Source organism: Balaenoptera musculus, chromosome 2, assembly GCF_009873245.2.
Source record: "Balaenoptera musculus isolate JJ_BM4_2016_0621 chromosome 2, mBalMus1.pri.v3, whole genome shotgun sequence".
NCBI lineage: Eukaryota > Metazoa > Chordata > Mammalia > Artiodactyla > Balaenopteridae > Balaenoptera > Balaenoptera musculus.
The window spans coordinates 37,402,078-37,424,219 of record NC_045786.1 but is presented as its reverse complement, the minus strand read 5'-3'; the positions used below and the strand labels follow the sequence as shown (position 1 = coordinate 37,424,219).

General features: G+C 37.0%; 1 protein-coding gene across 1 annotated transcript in view; it reads right to left on the bottom strand.

Annotated features, from left to right (window-relative positions):
- Window positions 1-22,142, bottom strand: part of BLM (BLM RecQ like helicase) — a 90,015-nt gene that overhangs the window by 65,382 nt on the left and 2,491 nt on the right. Inside the window, exon 2 of the mRNA XM_036844776.1 lies at window positions 137-238. Within this exon, the coding sequence (XP_036700671.1) occupies window positions 137-234 (98 nt within the window). The 5' untranslated portion in view covers window positions 235-238. The remainder of the gene's footprint in view (window positions 1-136; window positions 239-22,142) is intronic.

The following is a 22,142-nucleotide window of genomic DNA, read 5'->3' as shown; positions in this document are numbered from 1 at the left end:
ACCATTAATTTGCAAAGTGGGAAAATCACTGACCCTCTCAGCTTCATTTCCTCATCTCTACAATGAAAGAGTTGAAAGAGAGGGTACTTCACTTGTGTTAGTGCCTGTATGGAAGCAAACCAACCAAAATACTTACGAAGATTTTGTTTTTGAAAGACTTAATTTATTATTAAGTTTTCTGGCTGAATGACGTTCCAGTTGCTCCTGTAGATTATTTTGAGGAACAGCAGCCATGATCCTAAAAAGTGAGGGAAAAAAATATCAGTGGAGTTATGCACTTTCCATTAATCACAGTATTTATTGGGGGGTAGAGCACTGTTCCAACTGTGTCCAGAGTAATGAGTTTTGTTTTTTTTTTTTTTTGGTCAAAAAACTGTTTTGACATTTACAACCGGTAACATTTGAAATATATAATCTTTAACTACATGAAGTCTCACTTAAATAACAAATGACCTGGTTAAAATAAGCACAAAAGACATTAGGCAAGGGCTTATTAGGAAAAGGCTTGCAGAAAAATGGGACCTGGCCTAGGCTTGAAGCATAAATGGAAGCCGAATGGGGAGTGAGGTGGGAGAAAATGATCAAAGCACACTGAAAACCCAAAGAACAAAGGAATAACTGAATTCTCTGCCTCGGGAAAATCGGGAAAAGAAGGAAGAGCACCACCAATGACAGCAATGGTTTACCAGCAAGATACCGTGCTTCATAATTACCTAGCTTCAACCTGAAAGAACACTTTTACCAAGCATATTTACACCTCTTGTGTAACAAATTGTGACACTGCTGAGCTACTGCCTGGAATAATGTGTAGCTTAAGCCACCTTAAAATTACTGGGGCCAAAGGAAGACGGGATAGCAGAATATATGGCTAGTAAACAATTCTCATTCATTTGAGCTGAGAGCTATAACCCTCTTTCCCATTCCATGTTTACCAGAGATCTCCTTTTACTTTATGCCATATATCTTAGAAGGAAGGATTAACAACACTAAATGATATTCATGGAAATATGAAGTTTTACATATATCATACTCCACTCACTAATCATTAAAATAATCTATGTTTAACAACTGCATTACTTTAGATAACAGTGAAAAAAGAAAAACTTGGTAGAAAGTTCAACTGGGAAATCTCCATGTGCTGAGCTTGATGAAGATGATTATGATATAGATTTTGTTCCACCTTCTCCAGAAGAAGGAATGATTTCTGCCTCTTCTTCCTCTTTAAAATGCTTTAGGTAAAATAGCTAATTAATAAACACTGAATAATTCACACTGATATGTGAATTATATCTTAATAAAGTTGTTACCAACCCACCACCCACTGTCAACATTTATCAACTCATCAACTATTATCAACTCATCCAATACTGTTTCATCTGTACACACATCCCAAGGTTCTCACTTCACCATTCTGGAAGGCGACCTCCCAAAATAGTGATATTTTAATTCTGTCATTCCTTCTTCATTCATTAGCTGCAATAGTTCTATCAAGAGAAATGTTCTCTGATCTATTATTTTGTTACCCAGTGGTACAGCTGACATAGAAAAGACAGGATAAATGTTGGATTCTTTTCCTTTATTTATTAGTTTTCAAAATAATGAGTTAATTATCTAGCAGCCTCTAATGGTGGTCAATCTTTTTCTCAGTATCATTATAAACTCATGAATTAACCATTAGGTATGTTTTAATCCAATATAATTATCATCCTTATCGATTCTCAAACTGTTTCACGTTTGCCCAGTGGGAGCCTTTCCAGGTTGACTCTTCAGTACTTTTGACATAAACTTAGTAGGTTTTGAGAGCTTCCTTACTAACTGGAATGAAAAGACATCCCAGACTTATCTTGTGCATTTTTTTGCCCCAGACTTAGAATCAGCCATTTCCCCAAGGAGCCCTGATTTTTATTTTTAGTGGAGAGTATTTTAAGACCACAGTCCCTGCACATCCAAAGGCACCTCTCCATTTTACATCCAGTTTAAAAGCACTGGCCTTTCACTGAAGTATGCTCTCTCCAAGGTCCTGTCCAATATGGAAGTTTTTCACAGAATAAATGATAAAGAGTGAAGTCACATTACTGTCCTCTCAAAATTTCAACCTCAAACGATTAGATGGCTGACACGGAGGCAGAGGCACACAGTCCTTCAGCCTTAAGACAAAGCAGGACAAAATGGTCCATGGCATCATTACTTAACCTTTCCCCACATTCCTTCTAAGTTTTTATTGTTCCTGTCTCAACTTTCTACAATTTTGCATACCTTATTTATTTTTATATCAAAACTAGCCATGGTATTCTTTTCTTTTTTTTAGAAAGCTAAAAAATAAAAAAAAAATTGGCTGTGCCATGCGGCATGCAGGATCTTGATTCCCTGACTAGGGATTGAACCCGTGCCCCCCTGCAGTGAAAGCACTGCGTGCTAACCACTGGACCGCCAGGGGATTCCCCTAGCCATGGTATTCTAATAGTTTTCCAATATTATTCCACAGTACGATTTGATATGCATATTTAGTCATCTCAATAGTATATGTGTTTGATTCGTAACTGTAGTGATACATTATGGATTCATAGTTGGCATGTAGTCAACCTTAACCCTGGGGCACCATTCCCTACTTTCAAGCTACACTGCTCTTTGGTTATTCCCACAGGGTAGCATCCTCTAGTCAGTCATATTCTGAAGCATGGTAGCAAGTACACAATTTTCCTTCTCAACAGCCTTCAGCAGTAATGCTTTTAAGGAGTTGGTGAGTACTGAGAAGTAAAAAATATCAATAAAATTGTTTGACACACAAAAAAATTGTTCATCAACAGCAAAGATCAGTGATACAAAATTAAAAGAAGAAAATAAATGGAAAATAAATAGAGGCTAGTGAAAAGTTTCACAATACTAAAGGGGATGAACAATGAGAGCCCAGAAACGGATAAGGCTTCTGAATTAGACTCACCACAAAAGTCACAAGTATAATTTGGAAAATGATTAAAAATTTCTCTCATGTACATGAAGGAAGTTATCATGGCATTGTAAAATAATATAAATAAGTAAAAAGCTGATTGAACAGTGCAAAAAAATTTATTGAATGAAACAAGTAAACTAGAAAACCATATCCATACATAGAAAGAATAAATAAATCAATGAAAAAAAAGGTATAAGAGAATGGTAACAATCCAGGGCTGGAATATAAAAAATATATCCAGCGAATGAGACTTCTTGAAGTAGTAAAAGAAACCACTGACAAATAATAAATGATTAAAGGAGTCCTATCTCAACAGTATCTTGAACAAATAAAAATAATTCAGGCCAGAAATTGAGAGGAACTTTACTGAACCAGGTAAGACTAAGACATAGTCTCCTGAAATTAAACTAAAGGGAAACATTTTTTTAAAAACCCTACAAGTGGCTAAGCAAGAAACATATCACATTTACAGTAACAAACAGAATTACTTCTAACTACTTCTCTGATCTTAAGTGTATGTCTAACATAGTTTTACTTACGTATATAACTGCATGAACAACATTCAAATAGAGATACAGAACATTTCTAGCACATCAGTATGCTTTCTTGCGCCCTTTCCCAGTTAATACACCCCAGATATAACCACTATCTGACTTATTCACCATAGGTTAGTTTTGCCTATTCCTGAACTTACATGGATATATGGAATCACACAGTATGTATTATCAATGCATATTTGAGATGGCATCTGTTAAACTCAAATCATTTCTAACAGATATACTAAAACATAAAATTAGAAGTACTTAAAATCAAGACCCAATACAATATCTTATATTTTACAACAGGATGAATCCATTAAAAATAGGGGCTAAAATGAGACTGTTCTCTTATTTTCACTCTCATGTTAGACATTCTTACCAATGCAAAGATATTCAAAAAGGGAAATACTAGAAGAGATGAGAATATCATACATGTAGACAATTCGATTATATACCAACACAATTCAAAGAAAATCAGTCATAACAATAGATAATTAAAACTTCAGTAAAGTGGGTAAATAAAAGATAAATATAAATCCACAAAAGTCAAATGCATTCTCATGTGGTAGTAATAACGAGCTAGAAAATACAATTTTTAAAAAGCATTCAGTTAACAATAGCAAGGAAAAACATTAAACTACCAATTAACCTAACAAAAGACATACATCTTCATGATATAAAGAAAATGACCAAATATTACTAGGAGAAATAAAGAAAGATTTGGATAGAGAAATATTTCATGTTCTTAAATGAAAGGTTTAAATATCACAAAGGTAACAGTTTTTCATAAATTAATTTGTGAGTTTAACAGAATTCCAATTAAAACACCACAAGAATATTTCACAAAACTCAATAAAAACACTTCTAAGATTCATTTGACAAAAACATGAAACAAGAATACTAAATAACAACGGGGTGGGAACTAGCATTAGAAATATTATAATCATATTAAATGTAACTAATTTAAATGGCATGGTACTCAGCTTTTTTCCTTTTAAACATTTATTTATTTGGTTGCACTGGGTCTTAGTTGCAGCAGGCAGCCTCCTTAGTTGTGGCTCATGGGCTCCTTAGTTGCGGCACGCAGGTTCCTTAGTTGTGGCATGCAAACTCTTAGTTGCAGCATGCATGTGGGATCTAGTTTCCTGACCAGGGATCAAACCCGGGCCCCCTGCATTGGGAGCATGGAGTCTTAACCACTGCGCCACCAGGGAAGTCCCCAAATGGCATGGTACTCATCTTTGAAAAAGAAAATCCTAGGGCTTCCCTGGTGGCGCAGTGGTTAGGAATCCGCCTGCCAATGCAGGGGACACGGGTTTGACTCCTGGTCCGGGAAGATCCCACATGCTGTGGAGCAACTAAGCCCGTGCGCCACAACTACTGAGACTGTGCTCTAAAGCCTGTGAGCCACAACTACTGAGCCCACGTGCCACAACTACTGAAGCCCGTGCACCTAGAGCCCGTGTTCCACAACAAGAGAAGCCACTGCAATGAGAAGCCTGTGCACCGCAACGAAGAGTAGCCCCCGCTCGCCGCAACTAGAGAAAGCCCACGCTCAGCAATGAAGATCCAATGCAGCCATAAATAAATAAATAAATAGATAGACAGATAGATAGATAACCAACAGGGGCCTACACTATAGCACAGCGAACTCTGCTCAATACTCTGTAATAACCTAAATGGGAAAAGAATTTGAAAAAGAATAGATACATGTATATATAGAACTGAATCACTTTGCTGTACACCTGAAACTAACACAACATTGTTAATGTACTATACTCCAATATAAAATAAAAATTTAAAAAAAGCAAAAAAAAAAGAAATTATTAAATACAGTAAATCTCTGACAAGAAGTTAAAATGATCAGGCCAAAAGTGGGAAGCCAGAGAGGTAAGGAGAGCATTGACAGTTGTTTTCGTCCTGTGGACAGCTGTCTAATCCTGAGAATCTGAACATCAGTTTTGCTAGCCTTGGAGGAAAAAGATGGACAGAATCAAAGTTAGGGCACAACCATGGTGGGAAATGTTCCCCTATAAAACCAGCACCCCAAAGGGCTATACCAACTGGGCAAAGGTAAACCAAAATTAAACCTCACTTCTATCCCCAGGTATCTATAAGTAAAGTTACCAATTGCTGAGGGACTGAGTGGGAGAGACTCCGAAACCACAAACCTGAGAATCTTCTGAACCCAATTTTTATCACGCACATATTTTAAAAAACATCCAAGTCATGAATTTAGATTAAAGTGATCCTAACTCCAAGGCATCTTCCAAATGCAAATGCAAAAATGTCTCTGGAGGACTACGCCTTTATCTTAGGCCTTAAATAGTTCCCACAACAAGACAATATATAGCAAATACAGACAAAAATAGTCAACCACACAAGTAAACAAGGCACCAGGAATGAGAACTAGTTGTAACAGAAATAGTCAAACAGTATCAGACATACCAGTATAAAGCAATTAAACTTATGTTTACAAAAATAAAAGACAAGCTTGAAAATATCTGCAGTAAACAGAAAACTATAAAGTTGACCTTGCCAACAGAACTTTTAGGAATGAAAGATACAATAACCAAGATTCAGAATTCAACAGATAGATTTACCAGTAGACTACACACAGCTAAAGAGATAATTAGTAAAGTGGGGAGAAAACCAGAAGAAAGTGTCCAGGATCTGGTTCCATGGATTTCTCACATTCTTACACGGTCCAAGCCTTCTGAGCAAAGGACATGTGAAGTAGCAGATGGTCTTGGCTGCTGTATTCCTCTGGTGAGATTTGGAGTCACACTTCCCCCAGAGACATCTCACAGTAGTAAAGATAAAGCCCTTTCTTTTCTCTCCCTGGAGACATTTCCCTACATTCAGGATAGTAATCCCAAGGCCCCTTCCCCTCTCACCCAGGGGAGATTTGCCTACATTCTAAGGTAAAAAGTGATCTCTCTGGAAGGGAGGATGTGCAGATGTGCCAGAAACCCTCGAGTGCTCAGAGTCTCTGAATTTTGGAGTTCCTTTCCTGTGATGCACTCAACTGTATACACAGGTATCATCTAGCCCTTATCACATCACCTTGTGGGAATTAGGGTGTAGGGAATGGATGCAAGGTATTGCTGCAATAAACCATCTGTATCTCTGACCCAGGGGTCTTATGTCTTGTCAGTACACGTGTAAACATTTATGTGTGTGTGTGTGCGTGTGTGCGCGCGCGCACGCGCGCATATAAGTAACTGTTAGAGGCTGACTTGTTAGCTTAAAAGTAGGGTAAACTTTAAGATTCCCACATAGTTTCTGACTTAATAGATGCATACACGGAAAACTAAAGAAAGAGATGGAAAATATGAGAAGTTAAAAGACACGGGAGATAGAGTAAGAAGTCTAACATAAATCTAGCTAGAAATCTAGTTCCAGAAAAAGAGGAGAAACTGGGGCAGAATATTTTAAAAGATAATAGCTGGGATAGTTCCAGAATGAAAGACACAAATCCTCAGATTCGAGAAAGCAAACAGGGATTTCCCTGGTGGTGCAGTGGTTAAGAATCCACCTGCCAATGCAAAGGACATGGGTTTGAGCCCTGGTCCAGGACGATCCCACATGCCACGGAGCAACTAAGCCCGTGCGCCACAACTTCACTCGCTGCAACTGGAGAAAGCCTGCACGCAGCAACGAAGACCCAACACAGCCAAAAATAAATAAATTAATTAATTAATTTTTTTAAAAAAAGAAAGCAAACAAATTCTGAACAGGAAAGATAAAAATAAATCCACACCAAAATACATCATTGTGCAAAATTTGGGGGTTTTTTTGGTTGTAACAAGCAGCTTGTTGGATCTTAGTTCCCCAACCAGGGATTGAACCTGGGCCCTGGCACTGAAAGCACCAAGTCCTGGGACGTCCCTGGTGGTCCAGTGGTTAAGACTCCGTGCTTCCAATGCAGGGGGTGCGGGTTCGATCCCTGGTTGAAGAACTAAGACTCCACATGCCATGCGGCACAGGCAAAAAAATAACTAAATAAAAGAAAGTAAGCATCAAGTCCTAACCACTGGACTGCCAGGGAATTCCCCTCATTGTGCAATATTTGGACAGATAATTGATTTCTCTTCAGTAAAATTGGAAATCATAAGACAGTGGAATATAACACAACATTGTAAATGAACTATACTTCAATTAAAAAAAAAAAAAGACAACGACGACAGTGGAATATCTTCAGTCTGCTGACAGTAACCTAGAACTTTTCCCCCAGCAAAAATATCCTTCAACAATTGAGACTGAATTGCATAAGGGTGAATTTTAATGGTATATAAATTATATCCCAATAAAGCTTTTATTTTTAAAACTGGCTATAATAAAAGCAACAGATAAAGTGTTGGTGAGGACGTGGAGAAATTGGAACCCTTATCCATTGCTGCTGGGAATGTAAAATGGTGCAGCTGCTTTGGAAAACAGTCTGGCAGTTCCTCAAAAAGTTAAACACAGAGTTACCATATGATTCAGCAATTCTACTCCTACATATATACTCAAAAAAACTGAAAACAGGTATTCCAACAAATACTTGTATCTGAATGTTCACAGGGGCATTATTCATAATAGACAAAAACTAGAAACAACCCAAAGTCCATCAACTGATGAATGAATGGATAAAGGAAATGTGTATATCCATATGGAATATTATTTGATCATACAAAGGAATGACCAAAGCATACTGATAAATGCTACAATAATGACGAACCTTGAAATATGCTAAGAGAAAAAAGCCAGTCACAAGGAACCACATATAGTATGATCCCATTTATATGACATGTCCAGAATGAGCAAACCTATAGAGAGTAATTAGTGACTGCTGGCCGGGGAGGGGCGGTTGCTGGTTAGATTGGGGGTTAATGGCTAGGGGTGTGGGGTTTCTCTTCAGGCTGACAAAGCTGTTCTAAAATTGAGTGTGACAACTGCTGCACAAGCTTATGAATATACTAAAAGCCTCTGAATTATATACCTAAAATGGGTGAATTTTATGGTATGTGAGTTATATCTCAAAAGAGTTGTTATTAAAAAAAATCAAGGCAAAATAAAGATATTTTCCGATCATCAAAAACCAATAGTTTGCGGGCTTCCCTGGTGGCGCAGTGGTTGAGAATCTGCCTACCAATGCAGGGGACACGGGTTCGAGCCCTGGTCTGGGAAGATCCCACATGCCGTGGAGCGACTAGGCCCGTGAGCCACAATTGCTGAGCCTGCGTGTCTGGAGCCTGTGCTCCGCAACAAGAGAGGCCGCGATAGTGAGAGGCCCGCGCACCGCGATGAAGAGTGGCCCCTGCTTGCCGCAACTAGAGAAAGCCCTCGCACAGAAACGAAGACCCAACACAGCCATAACTAAATAAATAAAATAAAATTTAAAAAAAAAAACAAAAACAAAAACCAATAGTTTGCCACCAGTAGACTCTCATTAGATGAAATTCTAAAGGATGTACTTTGAGGTAGTAGAAAAGTGAGCCTGGGGGGAAGTTCTCAGATGATAGCTGGACTGAAGGACAAAGGAAGTGGTAAATATTAGGTTAAATTTATGCAAACCGTGCCTGTACAAAACAACAATAATAATGTTCTCTGGGGTTAAAAAAAATAGTTAAAATACCCAACAATAGGGCTTCCCTGGTGGCGCAGTGGTTGAGAATCTGCCTGCTAATGCAGGGGACACGGGTTCGAGCCCTGGTCTGGGAAGATCCCACATGCCGCGGAGTAACTAGGCCCGTGAGCCACAACTACTGAGCCTGCGCGTCTGGAGCCTGTGCTCCGCAACAAGAGAGGCCGCGATAGTGAGAGGCCCGCGCACCGCGATGAAGAGTGGCCCCTGCTTGCCGCAACTAGAGAAAGCCCTCACGCAGAAACGGAGACCCAACACAGCCAAAAATAAATATAAAAATAAATAAATAAATAAAAGATTACTATTAAAAAAAAAAACCATTTGTTGGTTTCCTCTTTAAAAAACAAACAAACAAAAAAAAACCCCAACAATAATGACCCATAAGTGAGGAGGGAGGTAAAGAGAGTGAATGTGTTCCGAGGCCTTTGTATTGCCTGGGAGGAGTGTAAGGTGTTGATAAGCTTTAGACTTGGAGAGGATAAATATGCATGTTGTACTTTCTAGAGTAACTACTAAAGAACAAAAACAGAGCATGTAACTTAAAATCTAGAAGGCGAAATGATTAAAAAAAAAAAACTTCACCTGTAAGAAAGCTACATAAAAGGGGAAAAAAGGAAAAATATAATATAAAGAAAAAAATAAGGTAGTAGATTTTAATCCAAAAATTTATGAATTATAATAAATGTAAACATTTACATGCCTTGATTAAAATCAACTGCCTTGATTAAAAGATTACAATCTGAATTTTTAAAATGATATCTAACTATTGTATTTGCTGTTTATTAGATACACATCTAAAACACTAGGTGTATAGCAAGGTTAAAAGTAAGAAGATAGGGCTTCCCTGGTGGCGCAGTGGTTGAGAGTCTGCCTGCCGGTGCAGGGGACGCGGGTTCGAGCCCTGGTCTGGGAGGATCCCACATGCCGCGGAGCAACTGGGCCCGTGAGCCACAACTACTGAGCCTGCGCGTCTGGAGCCTGTGCCCCACAACGGGAGGCCGCGATAGTGAGAGGCCCGCGCACCGCGATGAAGAGTGGCCCCCGCTCTCCGCAACTGGAGAAAGCACTCGCACAGAAACGAAGACCCAACACAGCCTTAAATAAATAAATAAATAAATAAATTTATTAAAAAAAAAAAAAAAAAGTAAGAAGATGGAAAAAATATACATGAAGTAAAACTGATAGAATGACAAGAAGAAACAGAAAAAAGCTTGTAATTCTAGTATAAAATTAGCTCTCTCAGTAATCGATAGAACAAGTAACTAAACAATCAGTAACAACCCAGAGATCTGAATAACACAAATTTGACAACAACAAAATGTACACATTCTTTTCAAGAACAGACATTTACAAAAGCTGACCATGTACTGGGTCACAAGGCATGTCTCAACAAACTTCAAAGGACTGACATTATAATGGCATGTTTCCAACCAAACGTAAATTAGCTAGAAATCAATAATAAAAAAGATAACTAGAAAAAAACTGTTTTCATATCCACTGGAGATTCATACCTGAAGAAATAATATGATTATACAATGATGGTCTTTTTAACCCCAGTCATTCTTTAGTAGCTGGCATCATCATTTAGTAATTGGCATTCCACTATAAAGAACTTTCCCTTCTTCCCTATTTGTTTTCTATCAGTAAGGATTCTTAATTTATTCAGTGGGTTGTAATCCATACTGTCATTATTTATGCTGATGCTCAAATTGTTTCATATATGGGCAGTGGGAATAGAATTCCTTCAAGCTGGCTCCTTTGTCCTTTTTTATTTTTAATTGTGCTAAAACACACCTAACATTAAAAATTTACCATCTTAATCGTTTTTAAGTGTACAGTTCAGTGATGTAAAGTATATCCACATTGCTGTGCAACCAATCTCCAGAACTTTTCTGCCTTGCACAACTGAAACTGTGTGCCCATTAAACAACAACTTCCCATTTCCCCTTCCCCCCAGCCTCTGATAATCACCATTCTACTTTCTGTTTCTGTGAATCTGACTACTTGAGTAGAATCATACAGTATTTGTTTTCTTTGTGACTGGCTTATTTCACTTAGCATAATGTCCTCAAGGTTTATTCATGTTGCAGCATGCGTCAGAATTTCCTTCCTTAAAGGCTGAATAATATTCGGTTGTATGTACATACCACATTTTGTTTATCCATTCATCTGTCGATGGGCATTTGAGTTGCTCCCACTCTTTGGCTATTGTGAATAATGCTGAAATAAACACAGGTGTACAAATATCTCTTTGAAACTCTGATTTCAATTCTTTTGGGTATGCACCCAGAAGTGGAATTCCTGGATCATACAGTAATTCTATTTTTAATTTTTTGAGAAACTGCCATACTATTTTCCACAGCAGCTGCACCATTTTACATTCCCAGCAACAGTGTGCACGAGTTCCAATTTCTCCATAATCCTCATTTCTCTACATCCTTACCAACAGTTGTTATTTTCTAGTTTGATTTTAAATTCATATATATTTATTTATTTATTTATGGCTGCTTTGGGTCTTCGTTGTTGCACGCGGGCTTTCTCTAGTTGCGGTGAGTGGGGGCTGCTCTTTGCTGTGGTGCGCGGGCTTCTCATTGCAGTGGCTTCTCTTGTTGCAGAGCAAGGACTCTAGGCTCGCAGACTTCAGTAGTTGTGGTCTGCAGGCTCTAGAGTGCAGGCTCAGTAGTTGTGGTGCACGGGCTTAGCTGCTCCACAGCATGTGGGATCTTCCCAGACCAGGGCTCGAACCCGAGTCCCCTTCACTGCCAGGTGGATTCTTAACCACTGCACCACCACAGAAGTCGTTTCTGGGGTTTTTTGATAGTAGCCATCCTGAGCGTGAGGCGATATCTCATTGTGTTTTTGATTTGCATTCCTCTGATGATTAGTGATGCTAAGCATCTTTTCAAGTGTTTGTTGGTCATTTGTGTATCTTCTTTGGAGAAACGTCTATTCAAATCCTTTGCCTACTTTTTCATTGGGTTATTTGTTATTTGTTCGTTTTAAAGAACTGTAGGGGTTCTTTACAGATTCTGGACTGGGGGAAAGGGAGCAAGAGTGAGGCATTACACAGGGGCATGAAGAAACTTTTGGGAGAGATGGATATGTTCACTGATCTGACTGTGGTGATGATATCTCCTATATATCAAAACTGATCAAATCGTAACTTAAATATATGCAGTTTATTGTAGGTCAATAAAGCTGCTTCAGAAAAAGCAAACTCAAAGAGCATCTAGAAGACTGAAAAGTGTTTTGGAAATTTTACTTCCCTTCAGCCCCTTGACAACAACTAAAGATAGATGACTAAATCAGTGACTATAATATGAAGTATCTAATTCAAAAAAAAAGAATTTCAAAGTTTTCCTTCCTTCATCTGAAACAATTTATTAGCACTGTGATTACCTAGACTCTTGAAGTTTGGTAGAATTTCCCTATGAAACCATTTGGACCTAGTGTTTTTTTGTTTTCATTGGGATAGTTCTTTCAAAACTTTGTTTATTCTATGGAAATTGAGGTATTTAACTTGTAATCTTTACAGGGATCTATTTTGTTAAATTGTATTTCCCTAAATAATTATCCATTTCATATAAATATTCAAATATGTTTAGAGGTATGCAAATTAATCTTGTATTTTAAAAAATTTCTTCTATATTAGTGGGTTTTCCCCCACTTGTCATTTTGCATTTGCGATTTCCTCCTACTTTCTTAAGTTAGCTATTAGTTTGCTGGCTTGTTAAATTTTTCAAGATACAAGATTTTGATTAATCACATGTTCTTCTGTTCTCTATCATTAATTTCTGCTTCTATCTTTATTATTTTTTAGCCTCTTGTGCTTTCGTTTGGCTTACTTTTTGTTCTTTTTCTAACTTTCCAAGTTTGGAATTTAGTTCATTTATTTTCCGTCCTTCATTTATAATGTCTTTAAAGCTATAAATTTCCCCCCTTCACCACTGCTTTATATGTGTCTTATAAAATCTGATTTGTTGTGTTTTCATTTCATTAATTTTCAGGAATCCTTTATTTCAGTTTGTATTTCCCTTGTATCCAATAGTTCTTTAATAGAAGATTTTTAATCTTCCAGGGCCTTTTCCTTTTTTTTTAAATTTCATTTTAAATTTCTAGTTTTGTTGTACAATGATAAGGACTGTTCATAATCTTTCTACTTTTGGAAAATACTAATGTTTTCTTTCTGACCTAACATACTGTAAAATATAATACTAATACTAATGTTTTCTTTCTGACCTAAGATACTGTAAAAATTAATAAAGGGAAACTTCATTTAAAATGGAGTTGTGAAGTCTTGAAGGGGGAGCTCTCCACACATGTACCTTCCTTCACAGCTTACTTCACGTTCCTGGGTGGGAAGCTTACTTTATTACCCGATTCTCTCGTTGTTGAGCAACAGCCCAGTCAATGAGAACTCCAACAACTCAGCCACCCTGAACGCTCACATTCCTCCAATGGACTGTGGTTTGGAGCAGCCCTTCGCAACTTCTCCTTTTTCTATATAAAGTAAGGTTGCTCTCCTTTGTTCTCCAGACCTACCCGTGGTTTGCTATAGTTTTCATGTCCTAAATGGCAATTCCTCTGCCATTCCTGAATAAGCTCATTTTGCTAGTAAAATAACTGGCTATTTTATTTTTAAGGTTGATAATATGAACTATTTTTAGAATGCAAAATGCACACTTGAGAAGACATATTATTACTGGACTAACCCTGCAACTTTTCCACAGGTTTTTAATTTTTCAAAGAAAAAAAAAAAAGAGAGAGAGAAAGAAGGAGAGAGATGGATCCAGAAAATCCTCATGTTTGGAAATAAAGAAATATACTTACTAAAAAAAACCATGGATCAAATAAGATAACAGAGTGGGCATTAGAATATATTTTTGAACTGGACAATAATGAAAGTCTACATATAAAAAAACTTGTGATATGCAACTAAAGAAGTAATTACAGGGAAACGTACAGCCTTAATTGTTAGAAAGGACAAATGAAAATTAATGAGCAGAAGGCATCTATCTCGTATCTATTTCATTTGTGAAAATGAAAAAACAAAATAAGCTCAATGAAAATACAAAGAAGAAAATTATAAAGATAAGAGCTAAAATAATAAATATAAAATAGAGAGAATCAATAAACCAAGTTGGTTCTGTGAAAAGACTTATCAAAGGGGCTTCCCTGGTGGCACAGTGGTTAAGAATCTGCCTGTCAATGCACGGGACATGGGTTTGACCCCTGGTCTGGGTAGATCCCACATGCCGCAAAGCAACTAAGCTCGTGTGCCACAACTACTGAACCTGTGCTCTAGAGCCCACGAGCCATAACTAGTGAAGCCCACGCGCCACAACTACTGAAGCCCGCACACTTAGAGCCTGTGCTCCACAACAAGAAAAGCCACCTCAATGAGAAGCCAGCACACCGCAAAGAAGAGTAGCCCCCGCTCACTGCAACTAGAGAAAGCCCACATGCAGCAATGAAGACCCAACGCAGCCAAAAATTAATTAATTAATTAATTAAAAAGACATCAAAAAGAAGAGAAAAGGCATAAATAAACCAATATTGGGACTAAAAGAAGAAACTCAACCACATATAATATAGATATTAAAATATAGTAATAGGTTGTTATGAACAACTTTGGGCCAATAAAATCTAAAATTTAGATGAAAGGGACAAATTTCTTCACAACCTTACTTATCAAAACTCACTCAAAAAGAAACAGAAAGCCTAATAGCCTATAGACATTTTAAAGAAATATCTGTGGCTAAAAATCTACCCATAAAGACAGCATCAACACCTGAGAGCTGGTGAATTCTTCTGAGCATTTATGACAATATTCCAATTTTTAAATGAAAAATTTATTTAAAATTCCAGTTTTATGAACGATTCCAAAGTACAGAAAGACTGAACCTCGCAACTCACTCTATGAGGCCAGCATAATTTTGGTACAGAATTCTGCAAGGGCAGTTCAACGTGAAAAATTACAGGCTAATTCTTATGCATAAATGTAGCTGCAAAAAATCCCAAACAATATGTTAGCAAACCAAATCCAGTCATGTATAAAATATACTATGACCAAGTTGTACTGTCTCAGGAATGTATGATTGGCAACATTAAAAAAATCAATTAATATAGTTTACCAAATTATTAAAGAAGAAAAATCATATGACTTTTCTCAAGAGCTCCAGAATATGCATACGATAAAATCAAATATCCATTCACAATGAAATCCATTCATTATGAAAACTCTTATCAAACAAGGAATAAAAGGGAACTTCCTTAACCCTACAGAGGGGATATATAATTAAAAAATAAACAAACCTCCAATAAGGTGATATTTAGAAAGCTTTTCCTTTTAGATCAGGAACAGTACAAGGATGCCCACTCTCACCACTTCCATATGATGTGCACTGGAAATTTAAGCCAGAGCAATAAAGCAAGAACAGTAAATAAACTGGAAAGAAGCAAGAACATTAACGTTCACAAATGATACAACTGTGTATACAGAACAACTAAAAGAATCTTCAGATGAATGGAGGAGGAAAGCCTCAAGAAGCTGTAAAGGGCAAGGAAGCAGATTCTTCCCTAGAGCTTCCAGAAAGGAACACAGCCTTGCCAACACCCTGATTTTTAGCCCAATGAGACTCATTCAACTTCAGAACTACAGAACCATAAGATAATAAATCTGTGTTGTTTTAAGCCACTGAATTTGTGGTAATTTACTTATTTAAAAAACTTTTTTTAAATTGGAGTATAATTGCTTTACAATGTTGTGTTAGTTTCTGCTGTACAATGAAGTGAATCAGCTATATATATACCTATATCCCCTCCCTCTTGGACCTCCCTCCCAACACCCCCCCACCATCCCACCCATCTAGGTGGTCACAGAGCACCGAGCTGAGCTCCCTGTGCTATACAGCAGGTTCCCACTAGCTACCTATTTTACACATGGTAGTGTATTTATGTCAAATCTAATCTCCCAATTCATCCCACCCTCCCCTTCCCCCACTGTGTCCACATGTCTGTTCTCTACATCTGTCTCTATTACTGTCTTGTAAATACATTCATCTGTACCATTTTTCTAGATTCCACACATATGTATTAATATACGATATTTGTTTTTCCCTTTCTGGCTTCACTCTGTAAGACAGACTCTAGGTCCATCCACATCTCTACAATTTCATTCCTTTTTATGGCTGAGTAATATTCCATTGTATATATGTACCATGTATTCTTTATTCATTCATGACACTGGACATTTAGGTTGTTTCCATATCCTGGCTATTGTAAACAGTGCTGCAATGAACATTGGGGTACATGTGTTCTTTTGAATTATGTTTTCCTCCAGAAATATGCCCACTAATGGGATTGCTGGGTCATATGGCAGTTCTATTTTTAATTTTTTAAGGAACCTCCAAACTGTTCTCCATAGTGGCTGTATCAGTTTACGTTCCCACCAACAGTGCAAAAGGGTTCCCTTTTCTCCACACCCGCTCCAGCATTTATTGTTTGTAGATTTTTTGATGATGGTCATCCTGACTGGTGTGAGGTGACACCTCATTGTAGTTTTGATTTTCATTTCTCTAATAATTAGTGATGTTGAGCATCTTTTCATGTGCCTCTTGGCCATCTGTATGTCTTCTTTGGTGAAACGTCTATTTAGGTCTTCTGCCCATCTTTTAATTGGTTTTTTTTTTTTATATTAAGCTGTTTGTATATTTTGGAGATTAAACCTCTGTCCATTGCTTTGTTTGTAAATATTTTCCCCCATTCTGAGGGCTGTCTTTTCATCTTGTTTATGGTTTCCTTTGCTGTGCAAAAGGTTTGAACTTTCATTAGGTCCCATTTGTTTATTTTTGTGTTTATTTTCATTACTCTAGGAGGTGGGTCAAAAAAGATCTTGCTGTGGTTTATGTCAAAGAGTGTTTTTCCTATGTTTTCCTCTAAGAGTTTTACAGTGTGCAGTCCTATATTTAGGTCTTTAATCCAATTTGAGTTTATTTTTGTGTATGGTGTTAGGTAGTGTTCTAATTTCATTCTTTTACGTGTAGCTGTCCAGTTTTCCCAGCACCACTTACCGAAGAGGCTGTCTTTTCTCCATCGTATGTTCTTGCCTCCTTTGTCATAAATTAGGTGGCCATATGTGCATGCATTTATCTCTGGGCTTTCTATCCTGTACCATTGATCTATATTTCTGTTTTTGTGCCCGTACCATACTGTCTTGATTACTGTAGCTTTGTAGTATAGTTTGAAGTCAGGGAGCCTGATTCCTCCAGCTCCGTTTTTCTTTCTCAAGATTGCTTTGGCTATTTGGGGTCTTTTGTGTTTCCACACAAATTGTAAAATTGTTTGTTCTAATTCTGTGAAGAATGCCATTGCCAGCACCTTGATTTTTAGCCCAATGAGACTCATTCAACTTTGGAACTACAGAACGGTAAGATAATAAATCTGTGTTGATTTAAGCCATTGAATCTGTAGTAATCTGTTACAGCAGAAAACTAATGGAATGAGTTTAGGTAGACTGCCGGATATGAGGTCAATATACAAAAATTAATTCTATCTTTATGTACCACCAATAAACCGTTAGACAATGAAATTTCAGAAAACTTACCATTCACAATGGCATAAAAATTTAAATATCAAAAAAATAAATCTACCAAACTATGTCTATGATTCTATTAAGAAAATTATAAATAATTATTAAGAGAAATTAAGGAGTAATCAAACAAATATTTGTACCATAATCATGACTGGAAGACAACAATACTGTCAAGATGCCAATTCTCTCCAAATTGATCTATAACTTCATACAATTCTAATAAAAATTCTATTTTTTCCCCCTGGAGGAACTTAATAGCTGAGTGTAAAGTTTATATGGAGATGCAAAATTCCAAAATTAGCCAAGATACTCTTGAATACCTATAGGATGAGAAGACTTGCTCTGGCAGACATATAAAGACTTATTAAAAAACTACTTTAAAAACAGTGAGATATTGATGCTAGGATAGGCAAACACCAGTGGAAGAGAATAAAGAACCCACAAGCAAGCCAATATAAAGACACTTAATTTATGACAAAAGTAGCATTGCAGAACACTACGGAAGGAGTCTTTTCAGTAAATCGTGCTAGAACATCGGATATCTACATGGGAAGAAATGAAATTTAAATCCTACTTCACTCCATACACATCATTTTCAAGTGAACTGCAGATCTAAATGTAAAGGGCAAAACAATAAAGTTTCTGGAAAATAATACAGAAGAATAATTTTATAACCTCCAAGAGAGTTCTCAAACAAGATACAAACAGCACTAACAAAAAAGAAAAAGATTAGAAAAACTGAATTGCATTTTAATTGAGAATCTTTCGTGTGCCAACTAGCTAAAACAGCACTAAGACTTGAGACACCTGAATATAAAGAAAAGCAATGTACTGATTAGCACAAAAGTCAGGATAATAGTTATCTTTGGGGTACAGGATAAGACAGGGGCAGACAGGAGGCTTCCTTTTTTTAAAATTTTTTTAATTTTTATTGAAGTACAGTTGCTTTACAATGTTGTATTGGTTTCTACTGTACAGCAAAGTGAATCAGCTATACATATACATTTATCCCCTCTTTTTTGGATTTCCTTCCCATTTAGGTCACCACAGAGCAATGAGTAGAGTTCCCTGTGCTGTACAGTAGGTTCTCATTAGTTATCTATTTTATGCATAGTACCAATAGTGTATATATGTCAATCCCAGTCTTCCAATTCATTCCACCCCCCCTTTCCCCTTGGTATCCATACGTTTGTTTACGTCTGTGTCTCTATTTCTGCTTTGTAAATAAGATCGTCTATACCAATTTCTTCAGATTCCACATATATGTGTTAACAGACAGGAGGCTTCTAAGGGTGTTAGCAATGTTCTGTTTCTTACCTGGGACATAGGTACAGAGGTGTTTGCTTTGATACATGTCATTAAACTGCTGTTTCCGGGGTCCCCAAAGACCACTCCCTCATGTTCAGTGATGAACGACCACAGGCATACCGTCCTAACTCACAGCTAAGTTTTATTACATCAACAGACAGTAAGGACACACCAACAGAGCAACAAGAGGAAAAGACACATCAGTCTGTAGGAATCCATGTGCTGGCTTCTACATGCTCCCTACCTCCCAGAGAGCACATTCTCTCTCAAGAAAAGTGCAGCTACACGTGCGCAATGTTTTTGCCCTAGGAAACCCACCAGAGATGCATTGTCTAGGGTTTTTATCTGGGGCTGGTCACAGAGGAACACTTTAACACCAAAATTTCAGATTCTCAGAATGAAAGCAAGTGTTAGTGCCACAGGTGGGCAAAAGAACCTTATCACCTTAGGAAAGGTTTCAAAACCCAAGTTCCCAGGCCTACTATGTTAACCCATTCCTGCACAGCTTATATAGATATTTTCTGCACTTTTCTCTATGAAATATATAATATTTCACAACAGGGTGGGGGGAAGGGATAATTAGGGAGTTTGGGATTGACATGTACACACTGCTATATTTAAAATGGATAACCAACAAGGACCTAGTGTATAACACAGGTAACTCTGCTCAGTATTATGTAACAGCCTAAATGGGAAAAGAATTTGAAAAAGAACAGATACACGTATATGTATAACTGAATCACTTTGGTATACACCTGAAGCCATCACAACATTGTTAATCAACTATACTCCAATATAAAATAAAAAGTTAAAAAAATATTTCACAATAAAAGTGTTTAAAAATAGTTGACTAAAATTATATTAAATCCACTTTTAAAAGCCACAGAGTAGAAGATATTTGCAATATATATAACTAACAAATAAATAACCACCATGCGGAATGAAAAAATAATTCCTACAAAATAAGAAAACGATAGACAACTCCATGGAAAAGACAGAAAACTTGAAGAGACACTTTTAAAAAGAGGAAACAGTCCATAAATACAAGGTGCTAGACTTCATTAATAATCCAGGGAATTAAAACCATAAGAAAATACATACACCTACCTGATAGGCAAAAATTAAATACACAATATCAAATATTAGAAAGGATGTGGAGCAATGGAAAGTCTAATAACACTGGTAAGGGACTTCCCTGGTGGCACAGTGGTTAAGAATCCACCTGCCAATGCAGGGGACACGGGTTCGATCCCTGATCTGGGAAGATCCCACATGTCGCAGAGCAACTAAGCCCGTGTGCCACAACTACTGAGGCTGCACTCTAGAGCCCACGAGCCACAATTACTGAGCCCATGTGCCACAACTACTGAAGCCTGTGCACCCTAGAGCCCATGCACCACAACTACTGAGCCCACGCGCTGCAACTACTGAAGCCTGCGTGTTCTAGGTCCTGCATGCCGCAACTCCTGAGCCCGTGCACCTAGAGCCCGTGCTCCGCAACAAGAGAAGCCACCGCAATGAGAAGCCCGTGCACCTCAATGAAGAGGAGCCCTTGCTCACTGCAACTAGAAAGCCCATGCAGCAATGAAGACCCAACGCAGCCAAAATATAAAAATAAAATAAAATAAATAAACAAACAAACACTGGTAGGAGTGCAACCACTTTTGAAGAAAATTTGGCATTAGATTGAAAAGTAAAACCTATACATATCCTTAGACCCAACAGTTTTACTCTTAGTTATATACAAACTTATTAACATGTGCAGCAGTGAATATGAACAAGAACATTCACAGCAACATTAATAGCTCAAATCTGAAACCAACCTAAATGTCATCAAAAGCAGGATGGATAAACTGTGGCACAATCATACAATGGAATATTCTATGGCAACGAAATAAATTTTTATTAACAATTATAAAATTATTTAAAAATTTAAAAAACCTGTATCCACAATACAGAAGAATCTCACAAACATAATGTTGAACTAAATGAGAAAGACAACGTAGAATACACAAACTACCATCCCATTTATAGAGTTCAAAACCAAGCAAAACTGCACTACATTACTTACAGGTTGCGTATATGCGTAAATTAAGAAGACAAGAGAATTATTACTACAAAAAAACAGGAAAACAGTTATCTCTAGTGTAGGGAGGAGGTCATGATGAGGGAAGCATACTTTTGGAGTACTATTAAGTACCCCAGATTTCTTGATTTGGATGACAGTTACATGTAATTATAATTTTATAATTATTCTTTACATTTATATAATTTTAATGTAAAATTAAACTTTATAATTTTTCTTTGTAATTGTTTATATATATATATACACACACACTACGTAGTTTTAAAAATGTATCTACTTTCACATACGAAATTTTTTTAAAAAGAAAATTAGCAACAAATAACAAATAAAGGATTAATATTAAAAACACATAAAGTTCCTGTGAACAAATGATCAGGGAGTATAAACACATAGTTCACCAGAATATACACAGACAAAATAACCTCATGGAAAAATGTTCAATTTTTCTAATAATTAATAGCATGAAGCAACATTTCACACCTATTAAACCACGAAGGAGAGTGGAATAATGTGATAATTTACAAGATAAATGACTACCATGGAGACTGAGAAGCTGCATGGAATAATTTAAAACTGAAAAAAACTCAGTAAATTATGAGTATATTAGGGTTACAGTAAGAAATTTGTATAGTTAAAATTTAAATTTCATGAAAAAATAAAAATAGCTGAAGTGTTTGGAAGACAAGATTATGACTGTAATATTTTTCTTGACATTGAGAATATGGTTCATTAAGATATAGGACTTTTTAGACAAAGTAAACTCAATAGTTCCTTGCCATTCTAGAGAACAAAGTCTATATGTCATAACACCAAGAACTTCCATTAGTTGATTTTGACTTGTATTTTCACTCTGTGCCAGGGATCGTAGGAGGCACTAGAGGACAGAGATAAGCAAGACATAATTACTTCCTTCAATGAGCTTCTAGACTAGCAGGAAATAGACATGTCAATAAAAAATTACAATGAAATGGGATAAGTCCTACAATAAAGTCTTGTCTTAAAAGTCTTATGGCTTCCCAGATGAAGGTAAAGCTCAG